We start from the raw sequence: 26,024 nt of genomic DNA, 5'->3' as shown, positions 1-26,024 counted from the left end.
TTCCATTGCCTGTTGCTTACATGCTCAGCACTGAAGGGCTTTTTGAATTACTACAGCTCATCCATGAAGCCTTTAGACTTGCATATGTAGAGTACTCTTGACAGACAGAAGAATGTTATTCATCCTCTGGAGTCATAGCACCTAATAGGCACATTTAGAATAATTTGTTCTAGACCCTACACAGTACCTAAGTGACCTGCAATGCTGGAAAGTCCTTGCCAAAGGCCATTATGCTAAGGAAATATTCAAATGCAAAACCAAACAAGCAATTACAAGAAGAACTTATTTTCAGAAGGTTTCTCTGAGCCTGTAATAAATACCATTAGTATCAGTGAATAACCACATAGGAAAATAAGTGAAGGAAACAGCAGATTATGGGACAATGCAATAAATTCAAAGCGGAGACCACAAAAGTCATCATGCTGGTCCACTTTATCTGTTTGCAGGGAATGATGAAGAACAGGCTACAGTACCAATTCTGCTGTTTATGTCAAGTAGGGTTTGTGCTAATGCCTCTGCGAATGATGCAAGAGAAGCAAACTAGGCTTCTTATGATTCGGAGAAGAGGATTGGTTCTAGAGAGCTCATCTTTAGGTCACTATCTTGAGCCTGAAACTACTGCATATTCCAATACTTTTTTTTCAAATAGCAGCCATATCTTTTGAAAGTGTTCCACTTCACATAAAATATTTAATAACTCAACAGAACATGACTGAAACCCAGTTAGAATTATAGAATCATAGAATAATTAGGGTTGGAAAGGGCCTTAAGATCATCTAGTTCCAACGCCCCTGCTGTGGGCAGGGACACCTTCCGCTAAATCATATCACCCAAGGCCTCGTCCAACCTGGTCTTGAACACTGCCAGGGATGGAGCATTCACAACCTCCCTGGGCAACCTATTCCACTGCCTCACCAACCTAACAGGAAGGAATTTCCTCCTTATATCCAACCTAAACTTCCTCTGTTTAAGTTTTAACCCATTACCCCTTGTGCTATCACTACAGTCCCTAATGAAGAGTCCCTCCCCAGCATCCCTATAGGCCCCCTTCAGATACTGGAAGGCTGCTATGAGGTCTCCACGCAGCCTTCTCTTCTCCAGGCTGAACAGCTCCAACTTTCTCAGCCTGTCTTCATACGGGAGGCGCTCCAGTCCCCTGATCATCCTCGTGGCCCTTCTCTGGACTTGTTCCTACAGTTCCATGTCCTTTTTATGTTGAGGACACCAGAACTGCACACAATACTCCAGGTGAGGTCTCCCGAGAGCAGAGTAGAGGGGCAGGATCACCTCCTTCGACCTGCTGGTCACGCTCCTTTTGATGCAGCCCAGGATTCAGTTGGCTTTCTGGGCTGCAAGCGCACACTGAAGCCGGCTCATGTTCATTTTCTCATCAACCAACACCCCCAAATCCTTCTCCACAGGGCTGCTCTGAATCTCTTCTCTGCCCAACCTGTAGCTGTGCCTGGGATTGCTCCGACCCACGTGTAGGATCTTGCACTTGGCATGGTTAAACTTCATGAGGTTGGCATCAGCCCACCTCACAAGTGTGTCAAGGTCCCTCTGGATGGCATTCCTTCCATCCAGCGTATCAACTGAACCACACAGCTTGGTGTCATTGGCAAACTTGCTGAGGGCGCACTCAATCCCACTGTCCATGTCAGCAACAAAGACGTTAAACAAGACCGGTCCCAACACCGATCCCTGAGGAACACCACTCATTACTGGTCTCCAGCCGGACACTGAGCCATTGACCACAACTCTTCGTGTGCAGCCATCCAGCCAGTTCTTTATCCACCGAGTAGTCCATCCATCAAATTGACGTCTCTCCAATTTAGAGACAAGGATGTCGTGTGGGACAGTGTCGAACGCTTTACAGAAGTTCAGGTAGATGACATCAACTGCTCTACCCCTGTCCATCAATTCTGTAGCCCCATCACAGAAGGCCACCAAATTGGTCAGGCAAGATTTCCCCTTAGTGAAGCCATGCTGGCTGTCACCAAGCACCTTGTTGTTTTTCATGTGCCTTAGCACGCCTTCCAGGAGAATCTGCTCCAAGATTTTGCCAGGCACAGAGGTCAGACTGACTGGCCTGTAATTCCCTGGGTCATCCATTTTCCCCTTCTTGAAAATGGGGGTTATATTTCCCTTTTTCCAGTCATCCAGAACTTCACCTGACTGCCATGATTTCTCAAATATGATGGCCAGTGGCTTAGCAACTTCATTCGCCAGCTCCTTCAGGACCCGTGGATGGATTTCATCAGGACCCATGGACTTGTGCACGTTCAGATTTTTAAGATGGTCTCGAACCAGATCCTCTCCTACAGTGGGCCCAAGGTCTTCATTCTCACAGTCCCTGCATCTGCCTTCCAAGACTTGGGTGGTTTGGTCAGAGCCTTTGCTAGTGAAGACCAAGGCAAAGAAGTCATTCAGAACCTCAGCCTTCTCCAAATCCTGTGTTGCCAGCTCTTCCAAGAGCTTCCTGAGGGGGCCTACATTCTCCCTAGTCTGTTTTTTATTTGCTATGTACCTGTAGAATCCCTTCCTGTTATCTTTAATACCTCTAGCTAAGTTTAATTCTAACTGGGCCTTAGCTTTCCTAACCTGGTCCCTAGCTTCCCGGACAACATCCCTGTACTCTTCCCATGCCACCTGTTCTTGCTTCCACTTATTATAAGCCTCTTTTTTCATTTGAATTTTCCTCAGCAGCTCCTTATCCATCCAAGGAGGTCTCCTGGCCCTCCTGCTGCACTTCCTTCTAGTTGGGATGCAACACTCCTGAGCTTGTAGCAGGTGATCCTTGAATATAAACCAACAGCCTTGGGCCCCCCTGCCCTCTAGGGCTGTATCCCATGGAACCTTCCGAAGTAGGTTCCTGAAGAGGCCAAAGTCTGCTCTTTTGAAGTCCAGGGCAGCGAGCTTGCTGCACGCTCTTCTCACTGTCCTGAGCATCTCAAATTTGAGCATCTCGTGATAGCTGCATCCAAGGCTGCCCTGGAGCATCACATTTCCAACGAGCCCTTCCCTGTTGGTGAGCACGAGGTCAAGCATGGCACCTCTCCTTGTCGGCTCCTTCTCCTTGCAGAAGGAAGTTGTCTTCTACACAATCGAGGAACCTCTTGGATTGCTTGTGCCGGGCCGTACCGTCCTTCCAACAGATGTCAGGGTGGTTGAAGTCACCCATGAGAACAAGGGCCTGTGAGCGTGAGGCTTTTCCAATCTGTCTACGGAGTGCTTCATCTGCAGGTTCTCCTTGATCAGGCGGTCTGTAACAGATCCCCACAGTAACGTCTCCCATAGCTGTTTTCCTTTTAACCCTGACCCACAAACTCTCTGTTTAACTTCTCACCTGTCCCCAGACAGAGTTCCATACTCTCCAGCCTATCCCTAACATAAAAGGCAACTCCCCCTCCCCGCCTGCCAGGCCTGTCTTTTCTAAAGAGCCTGTAACCTTCCATTCCAACACTCCAGTCACAGGAGCCATCCCACCATGTTTCTGCGATGCCTATTATATCATACCCCCTCAGATGTACACACATCTCTAATTCCTCTTGTTTGTTCCCCATGCTTACGGGTGTTTGTATAGAGGCATCTGAGCCAAGCTCCAAATGAAGCCGGCTCATTGGCTGGAGCAGCTGGAAGATATCTACATTGCTCCAAGCATTTATTATAGGTGCTGGCAACTGACTGGGCGTGTTGGGATGGAATGATGCCCCCCTCCCCCAACACATCTAGTTTAAAGCCTCCTTGACCATTCTGACAAGCCTCCTACCAAAACTGCTCTTCCCCTTCTTTAACAGACCAGCTCCACCAGCCCCCACTAGACCTGGCCTACAAACTTGGGTCCTGTGTTCAAGACACCCAAACCCCTGACTATGACATCACCCTTTTAACCAGTTATTAACCTGGCCAATCCTCCTAGCTTTTTTAAGGTCTTCCCCTGTATCCTGGAGAATTGACGAAGAGACTATCTGAGCTCCAGAGCCCCTAACCGCCTCTCCCAGGGCTCTGTAGTCCTTCTTTATGCTCCCCAGGCTACTACTGTCTATATCCCTAGCATCCACATTGTCGTGGTTTAAACCCAGTCAGGTAACTTGTTCACTCACTCCCAGTGAGTGGTGCCGAGCTGACAACAATCAAGGTCCGTGTCCGTCTCCCCCCTGCACCGGGGCTCTCCCCTTCCCCGCTCCCGGAGGAACGGGGAGGAGGATCAAGAGAGTGCAACTCCTACGGGTTGAGACAAGAACAGTCCAGCAACAAATCACCACCGCTACTATCAGCTAAAACAATGATAAGGGAAAATAACAAGGGAAGAGAATACGATACCACCGGCCAAGAAAACGAGTTCCACCCGGAAGCTCCTGTCCTTCCGGGTAACTCCCAGTTACCCCCCACCCTGGGCATGACGTGCTGTGGTATGGAATACCTCCCCGGCTAGCCCGGGCCAGGCGCCCCGTCTCTGCTTCCTCACAGCTTCCCCTCCTCCCTGGCAGAGCATGAGCCTCACAGAGTCCTTGGTCAGGGTAAACATCACTTAGCAACAACCGACAACATCGGCTTCACCAACACTGTTCTCAAACTAGAAGTCAAAACACAGCACTGCACCAGTTAACACAAAGGAAAAAACATGACTGCTACTGCTGAACCCAGGACACACATGTACCACCAGGAGTGGGTAATAGTCCGTGGGACTTACTAGAGCAGGCAGCCTCTCTGCCACATCCCTGATCCGTGCTCCCGGTAAGCAACACACCTCCCAGTTCCTTTGGGGACTGTCATAACCATTAGGTTATCATGTATTTTTCATTTATTCTGTTCTTCGAAGTATTCAGCTATTCTGTGCAAAGCAGATACATTTCTGGAACAGGAAACACTAAGAAGGAATCCTACTCTAATTCTTTTAAATACTGCCCTGTGACTTGAGCACTTGGATTCAAATCTCTGCAACACATTGGACAGAGGCATGCAGGTAGCTCATGCTGCAGGTGAATGCTCTAGCAGTAGGTTATTGATCATGAAGTCAAGCAGTATCTTCTGCTGCCTGGCTTCCTACACAGACCAAACATGAGACTGATCCTGACATCAAGACAGACAGACATTCACTTTATCAACTCTGCTGAAGCTGAGCCTCAGAAAAGATTATGGCATCAGGTTTTGTTCAGATTGTGGCTTGTTTTGTTCAGATTATGGCAGCAGATTATGACTGGTTTTGTTCAAATAATGTCAATATAAGGGAAAGGGAGGTTTCCATGGAGATATAGATACCTCTAATTCCCAGCAACAGGGAACCTGCCCCATGGAACTAAGTTGCTAGAAATGGAAGTAATGCATCTAATTAAGAGGACCAAGACATGGGCTAGGCTAATGGCGAGTGACTGTGTCTGTACTGCTGCATTTTTGCATGGTACCCAGTCTGGAGCAACCCAGCTAGACTGTGGAGATAGTGTGGAGCTGGAGCCACTCCCAGAAGTCAGTTCTATGCAGCCAGCACAGGCGTAAGACAGTTTATTTGCATGGACACATGCCACCCCATGATGAATTCAGTGTCAGAAAATAGTCCTTGGCCCATTTTATTTGCTAGTACTAATGTAGCCTTGGTAGATCAAGGCCTTTGACATTTATCAGTCAAAAAAGTTATCATTACTATCATGGTCTAATGACACTACCACACTGCACTGCCACTCTCTTTCCCCATTCCATATTCACAGCACCTGGCAAGTAAATACTTAACATTTAACAGGAAGGTATTAGGAGGATTTAAAGAGAGAGATGGTGACTGATAATCAAGACTTGTTCAAGAAGATAATAGTAAGGAGGAAGAAGATAATAGGAAGAAGATAATAGGAATGAAGGAAGGAACATTTTCATCTGAATGCCAACAGACATTAGGATGACTTTCCAATCAAATTTCCTCCACCTAAAACATACCTTACTTTGAAATGATGCACCAAGTGTTGGGATTGCAATAAACAGAGGCAGACAGAGACTGATCTGGTTTCATTCATGTGAGATTCTGTTTAACAATTCAAGGAGGCTTAGTCACATTGTAAGCTGCACTTTATCGTATGATCACTCCCTGCAAGTGAATCACTGACATGTACATACTATTCATTGATTAAGTACAGTGTGCATCCCTACAATATAACTTCCTTTGTGGCATGCTTTATTTGTTTGAAAAGTACTCTAAATAACCTCTATATTGTTATGGGTATTGTGCAAAATCATAGAGTCACAGAATGGCTTGGTTTGGAAGGGGCCTTAAAGATCATCTGGTTCCAACCCCACTGACATGGGCAGGGATACCTTCCACTAGAACAGTTTTCACAAAGCACCATCCAACCTGGCCTTGAACACTGCCAGGGAGGGGGTAGATCAACTCCTTAGAATTATGGAAAACAAGATTGGATTTTTTTTTCCAGCTGCATGCTGGCTTTGTTTGACAGGATCCCCACAAGAGCATATTTCTGATGAATTCAAGCTTCTTGAGTTGGTTCAGATTCTGAATTTGTTCATAGTCTAGAAATTTCATTTATTACCTTATTGAAGAGTCAGCGTGACTTTTAGTAGTACAGTATTGGCCACTGTCTAGGACTTCAGAAAATGTCTGACTTGCTGTAATTTTCTTTGTAATCTCACTGACTTCATTCAGTCACCACAGCAATATTATTACGAACTATGAATACTCAACCACTCAGCAATTCAGAATAAAGCTGTGTAGACCATAAAGAATTACCTGAAATATTGCAGGCATCTTCAACAACATTCCAGACACTCTCACATCCATTTGCAGCATTTATACATTGCTCTCTCAGGCGAAGACAGTCAGTAGTCTGGGCAGTAGATACACTTGTAAAGTACATGAACAGCACTGAAAACCCAGAAAATAATAACTATTTAATACAGTAATATTTAATATTGTACTGAGCTTTTTCCTTTACACTATTATAACAATCTAATTTACTGTAGTTTATCTATAGATTCAAGTGTTCTACCAAGTCACTTCTTAACAGAATGAATCTTTTCTCAGTTTCACAACTGTAAATTTAAATTTAAATTTTAAATTTTCAAAGTTGTGGTGTGGCATATTTTGTATTGGTTTTATTATAGCAATTATAGTTGTATTATAGCAACAACATATATATAGAACATTAGCCCATAGATATATAGAAATGACTGAAGTTCTGAGATTCATAATAAATTATAGAAAGGAAGATAGCATAAAATACAAAGGAAACAGCATTTTATTTGGACTGCAATTTTGCCAAGCTAGAGACTACACAGGAATTCCTATGAATAGACGAAATGAAGGAGATTTGACAGCCACACAACTGTCAGATAACAGAGATTTTATTTCATAGTGCAGTACTTTTCACCCTCTTTGATTTTACTTCACAGATGCACCATTTCTTGAAAACAACCCCCACATTCTTTATCTGTTATCTGTTTCTCTGGGTGCAATGAACCAAAAGGCTGTGTTAATTGCATTGAAAACCTCCAAAACAGAAGACTGACATGGAGATTTCAAGGTAAAGAATTTTAAATCAGCACCACCTCTGGCTTATCAGTAGAAAATTTAATTGCCTTGCTAGGAAAAGACAGATTAGTTGGGGTTTAGCCCTTTCATCAATATTGCCATGGTAACACAATCTCTAATTTGTAACCATGTGTCTTAATTTTCCATAAAATTAAGTTTCAGACACTGATTTCAGGCCTCATCAAACTAGATGCTGAAATCCTGATGGGTGTGCTTATTTAGGTATTGAAGGACACAGGATCCACAGACCAAGTCACCAAGTCTCCTTTTTTTTTTTTTCCTTATGTTCAGGTAAGTTTATATGGAATTTGAGGAATATCCAGCACTGTTTAATTCCTTAAACATCAGCTGCAAGAAGCATGAAATATTCCCCCAGAACTTGTCCAGACCCTATCCAGAGAAATTAAATGTTTCCAATGATACATTTGAGAAATAAGAAATTACATATCAAGTATTGTTTTTCATAACTTTAAATAGCCACTACTCTTTAGAGGTGCCGCCATCCATTCTGGAAATGTGATACACTACCTGTGATACAATAGTGCTGCTGTAGGGAACACTTTCTGGCTGCACACTGATAAAAGATGAAGCAACATTTAATACTTTATAACTGACACAGTATCTCGTGTGCCTATCAGACACAGAAGAGGCCATATACGCTTACTGTAGCTGATGCTAATCCTTCCTCAGTTGTGCATACTCCTGCCAGTCCTCAGGTTTATTCAGGGTTGGTTGTAGTTTCAGTGATTTCCAGCCTGAAACACTGTCCTAGGGTGCATCTCTCAGTCAGCCTGAGAGACTGATACATAGAAACAGCTCCTGTCACTTGACATTGAGGACTGTGCAGCTGGTCTATCCATAGGGACAATTTTTGGCTCACTCTGACAACATTTCAGTCCTGTCACTGTCTCCAAAAGTTCTTCCTACTTGTGAAATTATTGTTTATTTGAATGATAAAAAGTTGCTAAATACCTTGTGGGTGAAAAGACAATACAAAATTAAAATTCAGGAAGTTTTAAGGTATTTTGCTGGTTACCCATCTGCTTATTTTGTAGGTACTAGCACAATGGAAGATCCTGTTAGGATCCACAGCACAAAGACTCTGTGGTGTCTCCCTCCTTCCAAGGCAGCTTTTGGGAAACAGTGGCTGAAAATGAATAGTCAAAGTAGGATTGGCTGAGCAGACAGTGAGCACCTGCTGCTCCTTTGTAAGGATTATTTCAGGCTCTGTTTATTTCAAACCCACCTGGAAACTGTGCCCACAAAAAGGAGCAGATGCTTTTGCAAAATAAAGGGCCAAGTGGCAGAATCTGTGACTGAAGCTGGCTTCTCTAGACCTAATGACATGTTATGGGTGGGCATCAAAGAACTAGTTTGTAACTAGAACTTTTAGAGACATCTGTTTTGACATGAAAACACATAAATTTAGATTTCTACAGGTGTCTGTATTTCTGTAGAGGTGCCCATTGATTCACTGGGTAGGTGTAACTTTCCCCATCCTGAAAAATGTCTGAAGTGAAAAAAGGCGAAAAGGGGACATTTTAGCAGTTTAATTTTGCAGATTGAGAACTGAAAAATGGAGGAATTACAATTTCTCTCTCATGAGTGCAGAATCATTATCTGGCAGATAATAATAAATAATGGGAACCAAGCTGTGGTTTCTATCCAATGGCGAGAGCAGCAAGATAGCTAGCTTCAAAAGAGAAAGGCAAACTGTAGTTGAATACAGTTTGAATACAGTTGAAAAGCGAAAAAGGACAGATTTATTCTAACAACGCCTAAGAAATGTTTTTAACAGAGGAATATGAGTTTAGAGTAGCGGAGTGTTAAAAAGAGAAGCAGCACGTATACCATATGTAGAGGGGGAAAGTGTAAGATAAGAAATCGGAATATACTTGTCTGGTTATTTTCTCTTCCATCAAACCCTTCTGCACCAGCTTTGTTGTTTTCCCCTTTTCTCCATTCAGACCCAAAGTGACATGCCAGGAGCCCTCTGTGAAGCCGCGCCAGCACTAAACGCTTTCCACTTGTCAAACAAGTGGCTGCTATTTAAATCAGGCATCCCATTTGTGGGTCTCCTCGCCAGTTCAACTTCTCACTGCCTGCCCTCCTCCCCTGCTGTCCCTTCCGCTTCAGGCACGCTGCCCAGAGCCGGACTGAAGATCTGCACCCAGCCGCGGGCCCGGACGTCGCACACCGGTGTGAACCCCCGACAGGCACCTGCTCAACTCCGCCTTGAGGCTCCCGAGGGGAAAGGGGAATGGATGGAGCTGTAAGTAGAGCGGCGGGCGAACTAAGTCTCCTGGCGAGGCCGGGGCCGCAAGTGTCTCTACCCCCGCATCCCGCGGCACTTACCAAGGCAGAGGAGCGCGGCCATGGCTAGCCGCGGCGGCTGCAGCTCCGCGCGGGGCGGCTGGCGGCAGGTGCCGGTGCGGCACCACCCCTTCAGCACCCGCAGCGGGGACAGCGCCCCGCCCGCCGGCCCGGCAGCGTCCCCACGGGGACCCGCCGCGATAGGAGCCGGGCCACTGGCTGCCAGCCTCCGGGGGTCGATGCCGCATCTGTCTCTGCACACCTCTTTCTGTCAGGAACCGTGGATGAAGCCACCTCCCACTGCCCAGAGCTTCCCTCGCTGCCATCCCTGCACCCTTTGCTTGTATTTTCCCTGTTGCCTCAACCGCTAAGCTGGACCGCGTGTGGGTGAGACGTGGCTCTTTGGCATTTCTTAAGGTGTCTGGTTCTCCCTTTGCATTCAGTTCCCACTGGTTTCTGGAGAAACTAACAAAGCAAGTCTTTGGCTGCTGCCTGTAATCTCTCCATAAAATGCCTTTTGCTATGTCTGTAGATCTTCCGCAAATATTTCTTAATGCATTTGAGAAGGGAATTTGTTTTCATTTCAGATGTGAAGTAGGATCGTGATCTGTTAAGGAGAGAAAGGAACTATGGAGCATGATGGACAGCAGACCAGAGGAACAAATAACTAGTCTACAGTCTAGACCCATACTGGACTATGGGTCTAACTTCAGGAGTTTCAGTAAAATACACCAAAACCAGTTTGCCACACAAAAGTCAGCACCTGACTTGGGTACTGAATAAAAACTAAATCAACTATAAAGCATACTATTATATACCTGCTGGCTTTGCTGAACACTCTCTGCTTTGCACCAGAAGGACAAGGAAATAACAGATCCCTATTGCCTAATCCATGATGCTCCTGAGTTTTATTTTCACAAATTGCTTATCCCATGCACAACATTTTTAATTGGATTGGTCCTTGAATACTTAAAACATAAAGATCACATAAAATTTACAGTGTATAGCAGAAATAGAGATGTAGTGGGTGAAATCCTGTTCCTCTTGGCAAAGTAAAACTTGAGCCACATCCATATTTTGCTCAATTTTGGTTGACTCAGCAAAACTCAGTCTTGAATATATATTTTTTAAATATTTTTATTTTTAATTCAGAGTTTAACTTAGTTAATTTATTCTATTAATTAATTAAACTCTTAATGCCAGCATTGCAAATACATGTCTTTTTTTCCCAAAAGTATGTTCAAGAAAAAAACAAAAAACAAAAAACGACTAATCCAATATATCCAATAGGCAGAGAAAAAACTTATTAAAAGGATTAGCTTCTGAGATGTATATAATTTTAACTGTGAGATGAATTTTAGGTTTGAAGACTAAATTTGCCTTGGCCTAAATCTACTGTAACATGCAGCAGTAGGTTGCAATGAATCTTAGAGTGAGGGATGAGTTAAGCTAACGTGTAGTGTCCTCTCCTTCCTATAAAGCACTCTCCAGGTTAATGACATGCACCAATTTTGCTAATATGTGAGAATGAGATAGTGCCCTCTATGGAGATGAAAAGAAAAGGGGGGGGGGGAAATGCCTTTTTTGAGGTGGAGAGGGGAGAAATTTTCTTGCAGTCATTGTGACTGCAGGGTACAAGCTTATCTTGTCACTGTTACTACAGTGACAACAGGAAAGGAGAAAGAGGTCAGGATATCAGACCTCCAAGTCTGTGATATATGTTGAGAGACAAAACACCAGGATGATGGTGGCACAACAATTTGCATCTGTTGGAACAGATATAAAAAAACATTTTGTGATTGTCTAATAATGCTACAACCAAGCAGAAACAGACTTTCTACCTATCCTTAGAATTTCAAATCTTAGATAAGCTCTGATAGTATCAGTTTTGTTGGAAAGATGAGCTATTTACTAAAGAGTAAAGCCCAGAATAATATGTCAATTAATGTTTCATATTTTACTCACATTCTCCACACAAGTAGTACTATTAAGTTAGTTATGGCTAAAAAAACTTTCTAGGAACGTTGGAATATTTTACGTTTGGAGATCTAAGTGAAAATAACAAAGAGAACAAAAGAGAAATTTTCTCTTACAAAAGAGAAAAATATGGCCAGAACCTCCATTTCTAATATGTCACAGGAGACCTGCAGGAGCCAAAACCTGCCAATGACCTTTAGTGGTGGTGTGAACTAACACAATTTATCCCAGTGGCATTAAGGCAGCAGCAAAAAGAACACAGTTTGTGTTGGGATGGGGTATTCAACCCCCTCCTTTAGAAAGATGCTACTTATACTTTTCCCATGAGTGTGATTAATATTGCTATTCTAGTTCTTTGTTACCTGGCCCAAGTTAAAAAAAAAATGTACCCTTCCAGCCTTTATCAACTCACAGGGATCTGGGCAATACACCTGACAAGGCTCAATGTTGCTGTTTTTACACAGCCATCCATAACATTTTATGTTTGAAAAGTACACATACTCCCCCCTTCTTTACTGGCAAAGATTTATCTAACCATTTACTTTCTACAATGTTGCTCTCTCTTCAAGGAAAAGCTAAAAATACATTTTCTGATAAGAAAGTATAGGTTTCCAGAATTTTGACATAAATGACATTTTTCAGCAATGGGTTGAGGCAATATTTTATGGCACAATTGAAAAATTATTGATAGTTATTTGGCAATTAGATTAACTTTTTGACTTTTTCTTACTTATATAAGAAGAAAAAATAGAGGACTTTTCAAATTCTAGTCTCCCATTTCTTTAATGTTTTAATTCAGCAGCTCTTTATCCAACCATTTCAAATTATATAGAAAAATTATATCCTGTTTCACACAGTTTAAGAATATTACATTTTCTGTGGCTGAAAAGCAAAAATAGCCTTCTAGTGGTAAAGGAACTGCAATCACTATGAAATCAAATCCTTCTGTTTTCTTAGAAGAGACATAGTAAAACAATTCCTTGAAATAATGACATAATAGCTACAGTAAAAAAATTAAGCTTACACATAGGAATATAGGAATTCCTATGATTTTATTTGTTGCTTAAACATTCTTTCTGTTTATGTATTTCTCTTTATTCTTTCTAATAGAAAGAATATTCTCTTTTTTCTCTTTTAATAGAAAACTTTAATATACAAACAAATGGATTTTTTTTTTTCTCTCGCTTTACACCAGTGTAAACTAGGAGTAATTGGAACAATGTCAAGTAAAACAGCTCTTTGAGAAGACTAAAGCGTTAAGTGATTAAGCACTTCATAGAACTATAGATGTCATAATAGTACAACACATGACATTAGGTCAAAGCAAAACCTAGAAAAAATATTTACATAGGTTAATCAAATAATACCTTCTTTATGAACAACTGGGTTTTCAGAAACCTTTGAATGCATGAGACTGTCTTCTTTCTACGTCAAATGCTTTTTAGTGAAAAACATGTCTTCCCTTCCAGCTCAGCCTTCCTTTTGAAAAATTTGAGCTGAAATGCAAGAATAGTGCCAGAAGGAGATTGTAGCTCAGGTTTTTACGCATTAGTCTCTTCCTAACCAATAGGCCATGATCTCCTAGTAGACTAAGTCTCCAGTGATTGACCATCTTCATTCTTGAAGAAGAAAAATTACGATGCATGGTAGCGAGTGCCAGGTCACTGTGCTTATTCCACAAACAGAACATGGGTGAGTACTCGATCTACAGCAAGAAACATTTTATTTGAATAGTTGAAAAGTCAACATTTTCTAAGCATAGAAATCTCTTAATTGTTTGTATCATTAGTATTAAATGGCATCTGAGAGAGAAATCATGAAATTAAGCAAGATAGCCAGTGTTTTATATTTTAAAGATCCTCAGACATCTCTGGAGCAACACTTGCAGACATTACGGACTTAAAATGAGCTACCAATGTTAAAATGACCTGTCTTTCAGGGGTGCTGACACTTGTTATTCCCATTGGCCTGAGTAGGAATTTTGAGTTTATAGCACCTTTGAGTATCACATAAGTTTTATTTAAGTAATTATTTTTTAGGCACTGAATTCTGAAGAAAAAAAATAGTGGCTATTAAGTATAATCTTATGAAAACATGTGTGACCTGCAGCACTTTGAGTTCATATCTTAGAAGCATGTCTGTGCTTAGAAAAAGTAACTTTCATCTCCCCAAATCAATCTGAAGTGAAACTTCCATAATGAATGCAGAATTAACAAGTGGATTAGCAGAAAAAGAAGTGCAAAATAATTCCAGAATATCACTAGTGCATAAGTAAGCATTCTTGTAAATAAGTCACTCATTTATAGAAATAGGATATAAACAAATGTTTGAGACTTCTTTCAAATACTTAGAGTTCTTTATATAATACATTTTAGAACATTCCACAGCATCTAAAATATATAAAAATAAATATCTACAGTATTTACAAAGTATGACACAATCCAAACTCTAAAAAGGCTTGTAAAGCCATGTTCTTTAGCTCATACTGAGGTAAGTAGGTTTCTGTAAGACTGAGAAGAAATAAGAGAGGCAGTTGTTTTGAAGGAATCCCTTTGTCCAGCAGTAGTCTGTAATACAGCTAAAACCATGTGTCAGTCTCTGGCAGTCTTATGTTTACTGAGGCAAAGTCATCCTTGCTGTAACTCCATCGAGGTAAGTTTAGTTATGCTAGGGACAAATTTGTCCCACTCATTCTCTGTGTTGCCAGTGTCTTCTGCAGAAACCTTCACAGTTTCATCTAAATTTGAAGTCATGTTCATCCCTGGTATGTGGAGCTGTAGTTCCACTGATTTCATTGGGCTGATTGTAGCTGGGATTCCTGTAAGAAATACCAGAGATTTTAACATGATTTTCCTGTTTGCATCAGGTAGCTGACTGGCTCATCCTGTGATTGCTACTCTCTGACTACTATGCAGGTGATGACTGATTAACAAAATGGTCTGCCAGAATATGCTCCAAACTGCAAATGGAAATTTTAAGTGAAGTCTAAGGGGATTCCTGATGCATAAACCTTTATCTTCTTACTTTTAATTTTTTTAATTTGTTCTACTACTTATTTAATATACATTAATTAGTAAATTGCCCTGTGATTCCTTATCCAGATGCCACTGTGACCAGCAGAGCACTACAGCTTCCTGTATGCAAGTCAATCATAAAATCACAGAATAGTTTGGATTGGAAACAACTTTTAGAGATCACCTAGTCCAACCCCTCCACCATGAACATAGGACAAGCAGTGGATAAAAAATGATGACAGATAATAGAGTAAAACATAATCTACAGCCACACTATCATCTGTGTTTCGTGCCTGTAACCTTGCCTGTGCCATACATATAGGAATGGAAACACTACTGGAGAAGAGCAAGCTGAATTCAGGTAAAAAAAACAAACATTCCTTTTATAGTAAGTGCAAAGAACACTTCTTCAGAGGTAATTTATTTAATTATTTTTAGATATGCATTTAGGAGCAGGTTAGCTCACCTTTCTCTGTTATCAATATATAGTTTATATAGTCCAAGCCTATAGTATCTGAAATAACTTCTAGATAACAAACATTCACATCCCTAGAAGAGGAGGAATGAAACCTGTACTTGAAGTCCCTTGCAAATTTCTACTGGTATACAACATATAATGTAATGAAACAAATCAAATAACTTATATGCAATTTTCCATCTATTCACAAAGCTAGGGAATTGCACAATCATTTCAATGTTTACCCAGATTTGGGAAAGCTTGAACAATTTCTGCTTTTCATTTCAGACTGTGTTCATTTATTTATCAACCTGTATGGGAGAAAAATCAAGAGTATCTCCCCAGCTGTTCCTGAACGCACCCAATAGTTCTCTCCCCCTCCCCTCCCCCCCAGGATGGAAAAGAATAGAAAATGTGAGAAAATAAATGAATGTGAATTTCCTATTTAATCAGCTCAACTCAAACCAGAACGCATGGTATGCATATGATTTGAAATAGTCAAGGACATTCAGGTATTTGTTATAAAATATACCACAACTTCAGAGAACTATCTCTGAGTAGAATATGGTTGTTTATAAACACATTGCAACTCCAGGGATAATGATTTTCATACTTTCAGGTGCCTGTTCTTTATTTACTTAGGAGTCTAAAGGAAGTAGGAATCTAAAGGAAAGTATTTATATAAAATATTATTACCTTACACCCTCCCCAGTTGCAACTCAAGTTTTGAAATAAATGAGATGAAATTTTGTTTCAGCAATATATTAACTGAAGTTTTAGCATATTCTATAAAATATTTCTTGTAAGTTACTTTTCTTACAGTCAGTTCTTAGTTGTAAACACCCTTGTCTCATTGCACTGTGCTCAGATTCAAATAGTGTTGTCTGCACAATGAAATTTTACTTCCACAGCATCAAAAGAAACAGGGACAAGTATACTATCAGTAGGTAATAGGTGCAGTACCATTTACTGGAAGTGTGTTTATGTTGGTCAATACAACATGTTCTGAAAGTTTTGAAACATTGTCAAAATTGCTGATCTGGGTGGTCAAGGATTTCCGACTCTCTGTACTGGCATGACCTCTGGTGAGCCGTTCATCATGATGACTGCGAATGCCAAAGATGCAACAAGAAAATGCTGCTTTAAATTCTTCTCTAAATTTCCCTGTCAACCACAAAAAAGACTCATGAAAAAATGTACCATAAAGACTGTTTCATCAGACTTTATAGATTAGAAAAAAGCAGCTATCTAAAGAAAAATTAACCCAAAATACCCAGATGGTCTTCTAATGCTGAACTAGGAAATCACAATTTCATCATCTTGGAGAAAGATAAAAAACATATAACCTTTTTAAGAAGATACATGAGATGTGGTATGAAGCCTAAATTATTCTTAGCTAGGCAGAATGGACAAATGATTTATGAAGTCATGTCATGGACAGTCTGTTGATTAATAACATATCTAAGAAAAACAGGTAATTGAGCAATCATAGATTTAAATGACCTGACATGAAATGAGAGGTCATAGCTAATTTGTATTTTATCTTGAATACCTTTTAGGAGGAGATTCAAAGTGTTCAACAGCCTATTAGTCTGCTTTAGGGGCTCAGAATATGTTGTTCAGATCATCCTCACACTACACACCACAAAAACTATATGGGCAAATACACAGTGAGCATCAATAGACTTTTGCCTCCCTTTATTTAGCTGTAATACCACCAATTTAAGTTCTGATTCTGCTGTCCATAGCCAAATAAGACAAATACAAGCTAAGATAAATCTATACTGCTAAGTAAACAGCACCTTACCTAGTTCTTTGACCTTGAACCTAGTCAGCACAGTCTGGTCATGTAAGTACTATTAAAGACTCACAGACTCCAAACCCCAATACCTGCATATAAAATGCCAACTGGAGACAGTCCCTGGCCTGTGCTACCTCCCAGACTGTACCCAGTGAGTGTTTAGGAGAATGGTAGTTGTTTCAGACCAAAGTAATGCCAGGGACTTCTCTACCAAATTAATGCATAGACAATCAAATTCAAGCACTTGGACTGAGGCCCTCGCACAGTTTAGTTTAGTTATAGGTAGATAGGTAATGGGATACTTCAGGCAACTTGCTCCAAGAAGAAGATCTAGCTCCCACAGGAGGAGCTGGGCTGACGTTACACAGTCATTAATCTTATTTGCTATGGCTCATTACATTCTAACTATACATTAAACTTGAATTCTAAGTAACTGTAACTTACCACTGAGAAAGTTATAAATAATAGGATTGGCTGCACTGTTTGCATACACAAGCCAGTGGGAGAATGTGAACCAGGCGTATACAGTTTCTCTGTCATCAGCATGATTAAACATCCCCAAAACCCTACAGAAAAAGAAGAGCAAACCTGAAAGATGGCAAAATTAGAAATCATATAAAATTTGGCATGTTCTAGCTTAATTCTCTGATGATTCATTTGCAGTATCACAGAAAAGCTGACTCAACAGTGCTTGATTTCTTGACAGAATAAAATCCCCATCCCTCAGCCCCCTGTCTTGGTGGTTTAGCACAACAACAGAAACCATCAGTACTTCACTTCGCAGTGGTGCAGATGCATGACTTGTCTCCTAAGTAACCAAAGTCAGCTGGTTCAGATAAGTCAAGAAAAGACAGTGAAAGTTGCTTTTGACCTATTCATGTCATTGAGGTTCTCAGCTCCAGGCCCACTCTCCAATAAACAAGAGCTCTGGAATTCAAAAGGCACTAAACTGGCCCCAGAACTGAGGCCACAGCTGCAGCTTCTGCCAAAAGAAATCTGTTTTGCCTAGATTCCTTACACCTAACTTTTGCCATGTAAGTGAAAATCTAACTATGGACCTACTCAGCTATTGTAGTCAAGGCAGCCTGTGTATCCCTCTATGGTTCAGATTGCAGGTGGCCTGAACTGCCTTCTGGAAATACTTTTTTTCCTCCACATTGCCTACCAAGGGACTTGAGAACAAAAAGTACTCAAATTGCAACTCAGGAAGTACCAGGATTGAGTGGGATGTATTTAAGCCTTCACATCCAATTTGAAACTATTCCTTAAAAATTAAAATGCTCCTCAAGCACCAATAACAGGCTAGTTATTTTTTAGGATATTCAAATCTTAGAATCATAAAATGGTTAGGGTTGGAAAGGGCCTTAAGACCATCTAGTTCCAACACACCTGCCATGGGCAGGGACATCTCACACTAAACCATCTCACCCAAGGCTTCGCCCAGCCTGGCCTTGAACACTGCCAGGGATGGAGCATTCACAACTTCCCTGGGCAACCCATTCCAGTGCCTCACCACCCTAACAGGAAAGAATTTCCTCCTTATATCCAATCTAAACTTCCCCTGTTTAAGTTTTAACCTGTTACCCCTTGTCTGTCACTACACTCCCTAAAAATCTTCTGCTATATGTCATTATTGGTATTCCAGAAGGCTCATGAGATATAACAAAACCTTGGCCTGTCAGGGCCCATACAAAAAACCAAGAGTGTATGTAATTTTGTCTCAAATAAACAGGAGAGAAAAGGGTAAAAAAATAAATTCCAAGCAAACTGAAGGGTTAGCCTAAGGTTTCAAAATTGTACATGATGGGTGTTCGAACCCAGCATTTCATAGTCCTCAGAGCAAATCACACTACACTCTCCTGCTAACCTTCAGCTGTTGCTTTAGGTAAATACACTTCCATGGGTGCATTTACAGAAAACAAGCTGTAATCCCATGTAAATGACAGGTTTTAATGAGGAGATAGGATAGATAATTTTCATAAGGAAGAGCTTGCTAATGAGGGTTAAGACAAGTAATATGGATAGGTCAGATTTTCTTTTTTCCTTCCAACTGTATGCTTATCATGCAATTATTTCTTTAGCATGAAATAAGTAAATTTATCTTTTAGAAGTATCTGCCAGAATAACAAGAATCTCTTAACAGAGGATTGTTTTTAGACAGAAAGATTTACCAAGTGTTTACATTTTGGGATAAACTTTACCTTTTCAAGACATTGAGGATGCTAATTGGTAGATAGCAAAGTGCAAAAACCAGGAGGACAACCATTAGCATACGCGCTGTTTTCCTTCTTGCACGAATCTGTTTTATTTCAGCTGCCACAGCACTAATCTTTGACTTTGTTGATTGTCCCAGCCCTCGGGGCTGTGCTGAGGACTGTAGAGGCTTCCACTTTTTCTGAACAACAGAAGAGGTTCCTGGGATCTAAGAAAGAAAAAAAAAGGCACGGTGTGAAAAAGTAGCACTGTGGATAGCTATAACAAGAAACATAGACATGTTGACATATAAAATTTAAGCTTGCAGGCAGAAGCAGGGTTTTTTTATTAAATTAATTGATTTAGTTGCAAGAAACAAGCCCAATTTCAGACACACCTGAAGGACTGCATAAAAATATGTTTTAAACCAAATACAGCAATACCAAATATATAGATACTAAAATTTTCTTTACTTGCGTTTGCAAATATCTTGCATTGTCTGTGCCTTCAGATTATTGCACCAGCTGTATTGCTGCAAGTATGGTGCTGTAAAGTTCCATATTAAATATTTTGTTGTATGGCAGAGTAGTTTAGCCGATTAATATGCTGCTAACTTAAGATACTAAACAGCTTTTCAGCAGTCCAAAACAAGGATTTAAAGCCTACATATTCTTAAGTGCCACAAAACTTCCAAATATGCAATTTAAATGACAATGAAGCAGCTAAAGAAATCACAGCTGAAGAATGGATCTCCATGCACAGCACTTCAAACCTGAATGTATATACAGCGATGAATACAGAGGAATCATGGAAGAGTGCCAAGACATAGGAAGAATTAGGTTAGCCAGAGACACCCTTCAATGGCTAGATGTAGCACCATGCTATTAAAAAAAAATTAAAACTAATTTTTTATTTTCTGTGCCCTCACAGAAACCAAGCCAAACAAAGCAACTTTGCCTCAGTTCTTCAAAATTATCTCCTGCTTGCAGCCAAACGTGAAAGAGTACAGATGGCAAGGACTTACTCAGAGAACTCTATTACAATGACATAATGCTTTTAATGTTACACATTGTGAAAAGCTTTTGGGTAGAAACATAGTTTTATTCAAGTGTAGTACAATTGTCTGTGGAGCCAATAGTCTCATGAGTGTAAATAATGCATGTTTAAAAGTATCCGCAAAATTAAAATTGCCTACTGTAACATTTTAAAAATCAGGGCTTATCCACATAAACTGACCAGAAGGAAAATGGAATATCAGAAAAAATATAAGCTAAAACGGGAATACTTGTCCTAAAATAAAAGCACGAACTTTCAGAATTATTCTAGAATACCTATTATGATTTGGGTTTGTTTTGGTTTTGTTTGTTGGGTTGTTTTTTTTTTTTTTTTTTTTTTTTTTTTGGGGGGGGGGGGGGAAGGATGTTTCTTGTTTGGGTTGGTTTGTTGTTGTTTTTTATTAATAGCTTCCTTGCACAGAAAAGCCCTTGACTTAGCATTTATGTGCACTGTCAAACCGAATTTACAACTATTAGGATGTTTTGGCAAAGTTGTGTTGTAATGAACAGGAAACCAAGGAAGCAGAAGAAGGGATATATTATAACATGTACTTTTTAAGAATGTGTCTATGGATATAAAACAAACAAAACCCCCTTGCACTTACTTCTACTGCAGCTCCCTCTCATTCAGCTGAAATAAGAAGTATTAGTTTCGTACCTGAACATGCCTGTCTTGTTGCAAGGGATTTACCCCACTTAGCTGTGAGGTGGAGCTGCAGTATGTCTTTACCGGGAACTACTGAGACAATGTGCTCTAAGATTCTGATTTTGGCTTATCAGAGGTACTTGATTTTCTGTCCTTCTAATTTTGAAGCAGAAGCTTTTCCTTCAGTCGTACTGAGTTACCGTATCGTAGCAAGAACTGGAGATGGAAGCAGAGAAATTCAGCCAGATCTCTCCCTCCTCGCTATGCCAAAGATTTACTTGAAAAAATAAGTGACCAGCTTTCCTGGTAGCTAGATGCAAGTTAAATGAAGAAAAACATTATCTTGGCTCAAAATTGTGAACGGCTATTTCTACAGAAATGTTAAAAGTGACTGTGCACATGGTTTGCACCTGTGTGTGCAGACAGAAGGGACTTTTCTCATATTTAAGTAGTCTTTAATCACAGAACCATAGAGTCTATATTTGGGTCGAAAGTGACCTTCAAAGGAGCAGGAGGTGATGAAAAGTGGAACTGTATACAATATATAGTCTTACTGTACTATATATTAGATTTCTAAATCTTGAGGGGTTTGTATTGAGAGCCTTTCTTAAGAGCCCTGTTTTCCTCAGTCTTTCCCTGACATACATCTGGGCTTTGTTACTGTTAATGCCTATAGGCAATAATACAGCAAGAATTTTATCAGTAAAAAGAACAGAAAGAGCTATATACCCAGAGATGCATAGTTGAACCAGTACCATCTAAGAAGCACAACACCTCAGAAGTGTGTGTGCATGTATACAGAAATATTTACAAATATGCATTTATGTAAAAACACATACATGTATTACGTACATAGGATGAGAGGAAATGGCATCAAGTTGCACCAGGGGAGGTTTAGATTTGATATTAGGAAAACATTTCTTCATGGAAAGGGTTGTCAAGCATTGGAAGAGGCTGCCCAGGGAAGTGGTTGAGTCACATTTCCTGGAGATATTTAAAAGACATGTAGATATGGTACCTAGGGACATGGTTTAGTAGTGGGCCTGGCAGTGCTAGGTTGAGAGTTGGACTTGATGATCTTAAGGATCTTTTGCAATGTAAATGATTCTATAGTTCTATTTCTATCATTACGTATGTATAAGCATACATACGTCAACATAATGCATATATTTGCTTTTCAGTAATGAATCACTTACAGAGATAATTGAGGAGAATTTGTGTATTTCCAATAATTCACTAAAAGCCTACTAGGTGTATCCAAACATGTACTAGAAATTGCAGTTATTTTCTTATGCATCTTTCCTCTATCCCCTCAAATTCTTATCAAGGGGTTTATAACCAGAGGAAATTTCTCCAAATGTAATAACTTGCAAAGATTGGAAGGGTATATTTCAGCTGCCAAAATGAAAATAGGTAGGGTTCCTAGTTATTAATATGAATGGGCTGTACTGTCAATGCTTTTGGACATCAGTAAGTTGAGGCATACAGTATGGACTCAAAAATAGAAATTATGTACTGACACTTTCATCATAAGTCCTTTCAATTCTATTTATTTGTTCAGAAGTTACTTTTAATCTCCTTAAAATCCACAAGAGATCATAGCCTGCTAAGTCACTACTTCCTTGCTAATAATTAAAATAAACTGCTCAGATTGCTTGGTATTTGTGGCATGATCTTGTCTTCACAAAGATGAATCATTAATTCAAAGATTGCAAAGACACAAAGATTTGGAAGACACAATCAGTAATTTCAAGAGTTATTGCACAAAATACAGTAAGGATAGCTTGTGAATCTATCTTACCTTCAGTCATGTGAAAATTTGCATGCACAACACAATTTTCAAAAACAACCTCTAGAACAAAAGTAAGGTATAGAAACCATCTACTGTTTGCTGTGTTTTTTATATCACATATGTCTGGGATGCTTATTGTACCTTGCAATAGGATTACTATATTTAATTGAAGTTCTGGAAAACAGCATGATTTCTTAAATGGAACTATTATCAAATAATACATTTATAGCACTGCATTCATTTGATCTACATGACTGATTATGGCACACCTGTTGCACTTAGGAAAATGCCTGTCTGCAGACAAGTCACAGTTGATAATAGATGTGCAGTGGTTTTAATTTCACTTAGTGCAGCCTCTTACACATAGTGCTATCATTTATGCTAGGAAAAGAGATATCTGTAATTTTGTATCATTGATAGCTCTAAGCCTGTAGCAGTATTTGTCTTTTTGTCACTGAAAAAAAAAATGATCATCTGAACTTTGTGAGCATGTGAGATGTACAGGGAGAAGAAATACTGTGAAGAAAAAATAGGCCAGCTACTAGGGGTGGGGGGAGAACCAAGCCAACAAAACAGGCTGGTTTCCAGTCATTCAGCTTCTGCTCTGAATCTGAACCAGCATTTTTAAGCTACGTGCAGGTTAAAATGTGCAGGTTACAAGTGCTTTGCATTAATTTCATGGACAGTTTGAGAGAATTTGTAGATTGTAGAGAAAGTACAAAAGAGAAGGTTAAGAAGGAATATGGAGAATTGGGTGCTACAGGACAGATAACTACTTAGTAATGCAGATCATCTTAGAGCCTTGTTAGACTGAATTTAATTTTCAGACTGAGCAAAGCCTTTCTTTTGGTGAAGAGTCATAGAAACATAGAGTGGTTTGGGTTTGAAGGGACCTTAAAGATCATTAAGTTCCAACCCCCTTGCCATGGGCAAGGCCACCTCCCACTAGACCAGGTTGCTCAAAGCCCCATCCAACCTGGCCTTGAACACTGCCAGGGACTGGGCATCCACAACTTTGCTGGGCAACCTGTACCAGTGCCTCACCACCTTCACATTGAAGAACTTCTTCCTAATTCACACCCCCAAAAAATGTTCTCTAACAAGCAGCACTTCAAATTGCTGGAGGGGGAAAAACCTTTCTGAAAACATTCACATCACTTTTTCCACTTCAATCCAAATGTTCTTTGTGTGTTTGCTAGCTTAGGTTTTTTTTTGTTTGTTTAGTATTCCCATTTTCTTTCCTGAAATTTTAATCTGAAACTTGTAAAACAGATGTTCACATTAGAAATCATGCCAATTATTTGTCAATAATTCACATCAACTGCTACTGATATCATCCAGCTTCGTATCAGGTAAGTCCAGTCTCACAGTTTTTGTGATAGTTGGACTTTCTAGCCTAACTTTTGTTCAAGTTGGACCTGTTTGAGCCTGAGATTTTGTACAGACTACTAAGAAAATGAGAAGGCTCAAACCTAAGTTTTGCTTAGTGTTTTTTGCTACAGGAGATTGTAGCAGTATAAATAAGCTCACCTAAGCTATTTTGGTAAGTATTTCAGATACAATGGGAGAGATCTTTCTTCTTCCTATAATAAATCTCTCTGTTGCCTTTTTCTCTCTTTCTCTCCTTCTAAGCCCTTCATGGACATGGGCAAGAAGGAGTCTACATTCAGCCTGATTGCCTTCATTTGTTAATGCATCTCAGTGTCTATCCAAGGTGACTGCAAGCCAGGAGTGTCACTGAACCTGGTCTCAGTGCTGTAAAAGTCCAAGTCCTGAGTGACAATGCGGAGCATATAGATGAGAAGGTTGTGCATAGGAATCTGAGCATAGTCACAGCAGCAAACAAATAAAGCTAGTGTTAAATGACTTACCTGGCGACACCACAGCTTTCGAAATATTTGCAAATAGGCCAACACCATAAGACACAGTGGTGCCATGTAAGTCACCAGAAAAAAGCATGTGTGATACATTTTGGGGTAAACCTCAGCTGGAAAGAGAATTCAAATAGGAAAACTGCATTCAAATACACACGCATTTCAAAATCACTTTAAGCCAAGCTTTTCATACAGATTGCATGAGTTCTTCAAACATAATAAGTTATAATGGAGGATATATCCAATCATATTATGGGTAGGATTGATTTTTTTAATCACTTCTATATACATTCTCTTTTATAAACATGCTTTTATTTCAAGCGTCTCTTACATCACATTATTTCTTTCATATCACATTATTACTTTGGGTATTAAGTCTTCAGAAGTTTTGCTTTTTATTAAATCAGTGAAAGATAGAAAATTTCAGTATCTAACAATAGCTAGTTAATTATCCAACCTATCTCATCTTTGACATATTTAACAGTTTGTATAACTCCTTAGTTTCAATTCTGCAAAGGCTATTACATATCCCTGAGTAAATTGCAGTCTTTCACCTACAAACAGAGAATGTAGACTACAGAACACAGGATGCTAACGGGAGGAGACAACAGACATTTCTGAAATCACTTTTCTGTGGCAGAATAAACATGATTAAGACTCAGTGATTTATTATTAAGATTACATTTAAGAAAAAATAGAATTCAGTCAAGTGCTGTAAACTGAGGAAACTTCTGCAATTATTTTTGACTCAGCTGCAACAGTAACGAGTTTGCTACCATTGTGTTCTAGTTTCCTGTGTACCTCTTTTGAAAAGACAAGTTATGAATGTTATTTTCTTAGAGACAAACATCTTACAGATGTCGCATCATAAGCTTTGCCATTAGATTATAGCAAAATGTGAAGTGGGTGGCTGGAAAACTTGTTTTCACTTTTGTATCATCAAATGTAATTTGTTATTATCAAATGTTGATATCAATTATAATTTCACATTTATGGACGGCTTCAGAAAAGGAATGAACATTATGGAGACTGACAATATGTAGCAGAAGACAAACTGCACTTCCTGAGCAGTTAGACTGCATAAAAAACCTACGCCTTGCATTTTGACTAAAGAAGGAATGTTTATGTTAACTTCTAGAATTTCTGAATGTTTCAGGAAGATCTGCAATTGCAGCTCTGTATCGTATGTAGGTTTCATTAAAAAAAAAAAAAAAGAGGAAAAAAAAGAGAGTTGGAGAGTTACATGAGATCAAAACGTTGGTGAGCCAAACTTACTTTCTGTCTGTTAAAGGGACTGTGATTGTGGACCCTATCAAACAAGGGGTCCTCAAAAGCCAGGAGAATCCCTGAGAGTTTTGTTAGACAAGGAGA

The 26,024-nt window shown here is 39.9% G+C and overlaps 2 protein-coding genes across 4 annotated transcripts in view; both read right to left on the bottom strand.

Moving 5' to 3' along the window:
• GFRAL (GDNF family receptor alpha like) overlaps positions 1-9,976 on the bottom strand; it is a 31,087-nt gene extending 21,111 nt beyond the window's left edge. For all 3 annotated transcript variants that reach the window (XM_057414028.1, XM_057414029.1, XM_057414030.1), the window contains exons 1-2: positions 9,887-9,976; positions 6,731-6,865 (exon numbers count right to left, since the gene is read on the bottom strand). In XM_057414028.1, the coding sequence (XP_057270011.1) occupies positions 6,731-6,865; positions 9,887-9,908 (157 nt within the window). In that variant the 5' untranslated portion in view covers positions 9,909-9,976. The remainder of the gene's footprint in view (positions 1-6,730; positions 6,866-9,886) is intronic.
• A 3,559-nt stretch (positions 9,977-13,535) lies between these two features.
• Positions 13,536-26,024, bottom strand: part of HCRTR2 (hypocretin receptor 2) — a 36,515-nt gene continuing 24,026 nt past the window's right edge. Inside the window, exons 4-8 of the mRNA XM_057414094.1 lie at positions 24,651-24,766; positions 19,295-19,515; positions 17,538-17,659; positions 16,256-16,456; positions 13,536-14,639 (exon numbers count right to left, since the gene is read on the bottom strand). Coding sequence (XP_057270077.1) covers positions 14,449-14,639; positions 16,256-16,456; positions 17,538-17,659; positions 19,295-19,515; positions 24,651-24,766 — 851 coding nt within the window. The 3' untranslated portion in view covers positions 13,536-14,448. The remainder of the gene's footprint in view (positions 14,640-16,255; positions 16,457-17,537; positions 17,660-19,294; positions 19,516-24,650; positions 24,767-26,024) is intronic.

This window comes from Pezoporus wallicus, unplaced genomic scaffold (assembly GCF_028554395.1).
Source record: "Pezoporus wallicus isolate ANWC-B61680 ecotype Strahan unplaced genomic scaffold, APGP_CSIRO_Pwel_v1 contig_6428, whole genome shotgun sequence".
NCBI lineage: Eukaryota > Metazoa > Chordata > Aves > Psittaciformes > Psittacidae > Pezoporus > Pezoporus wallicus.
Note: the sequence above shows the minus strand (reverse complement) of the source record. Positions and strands in the feature narration are given on the sequence as shown.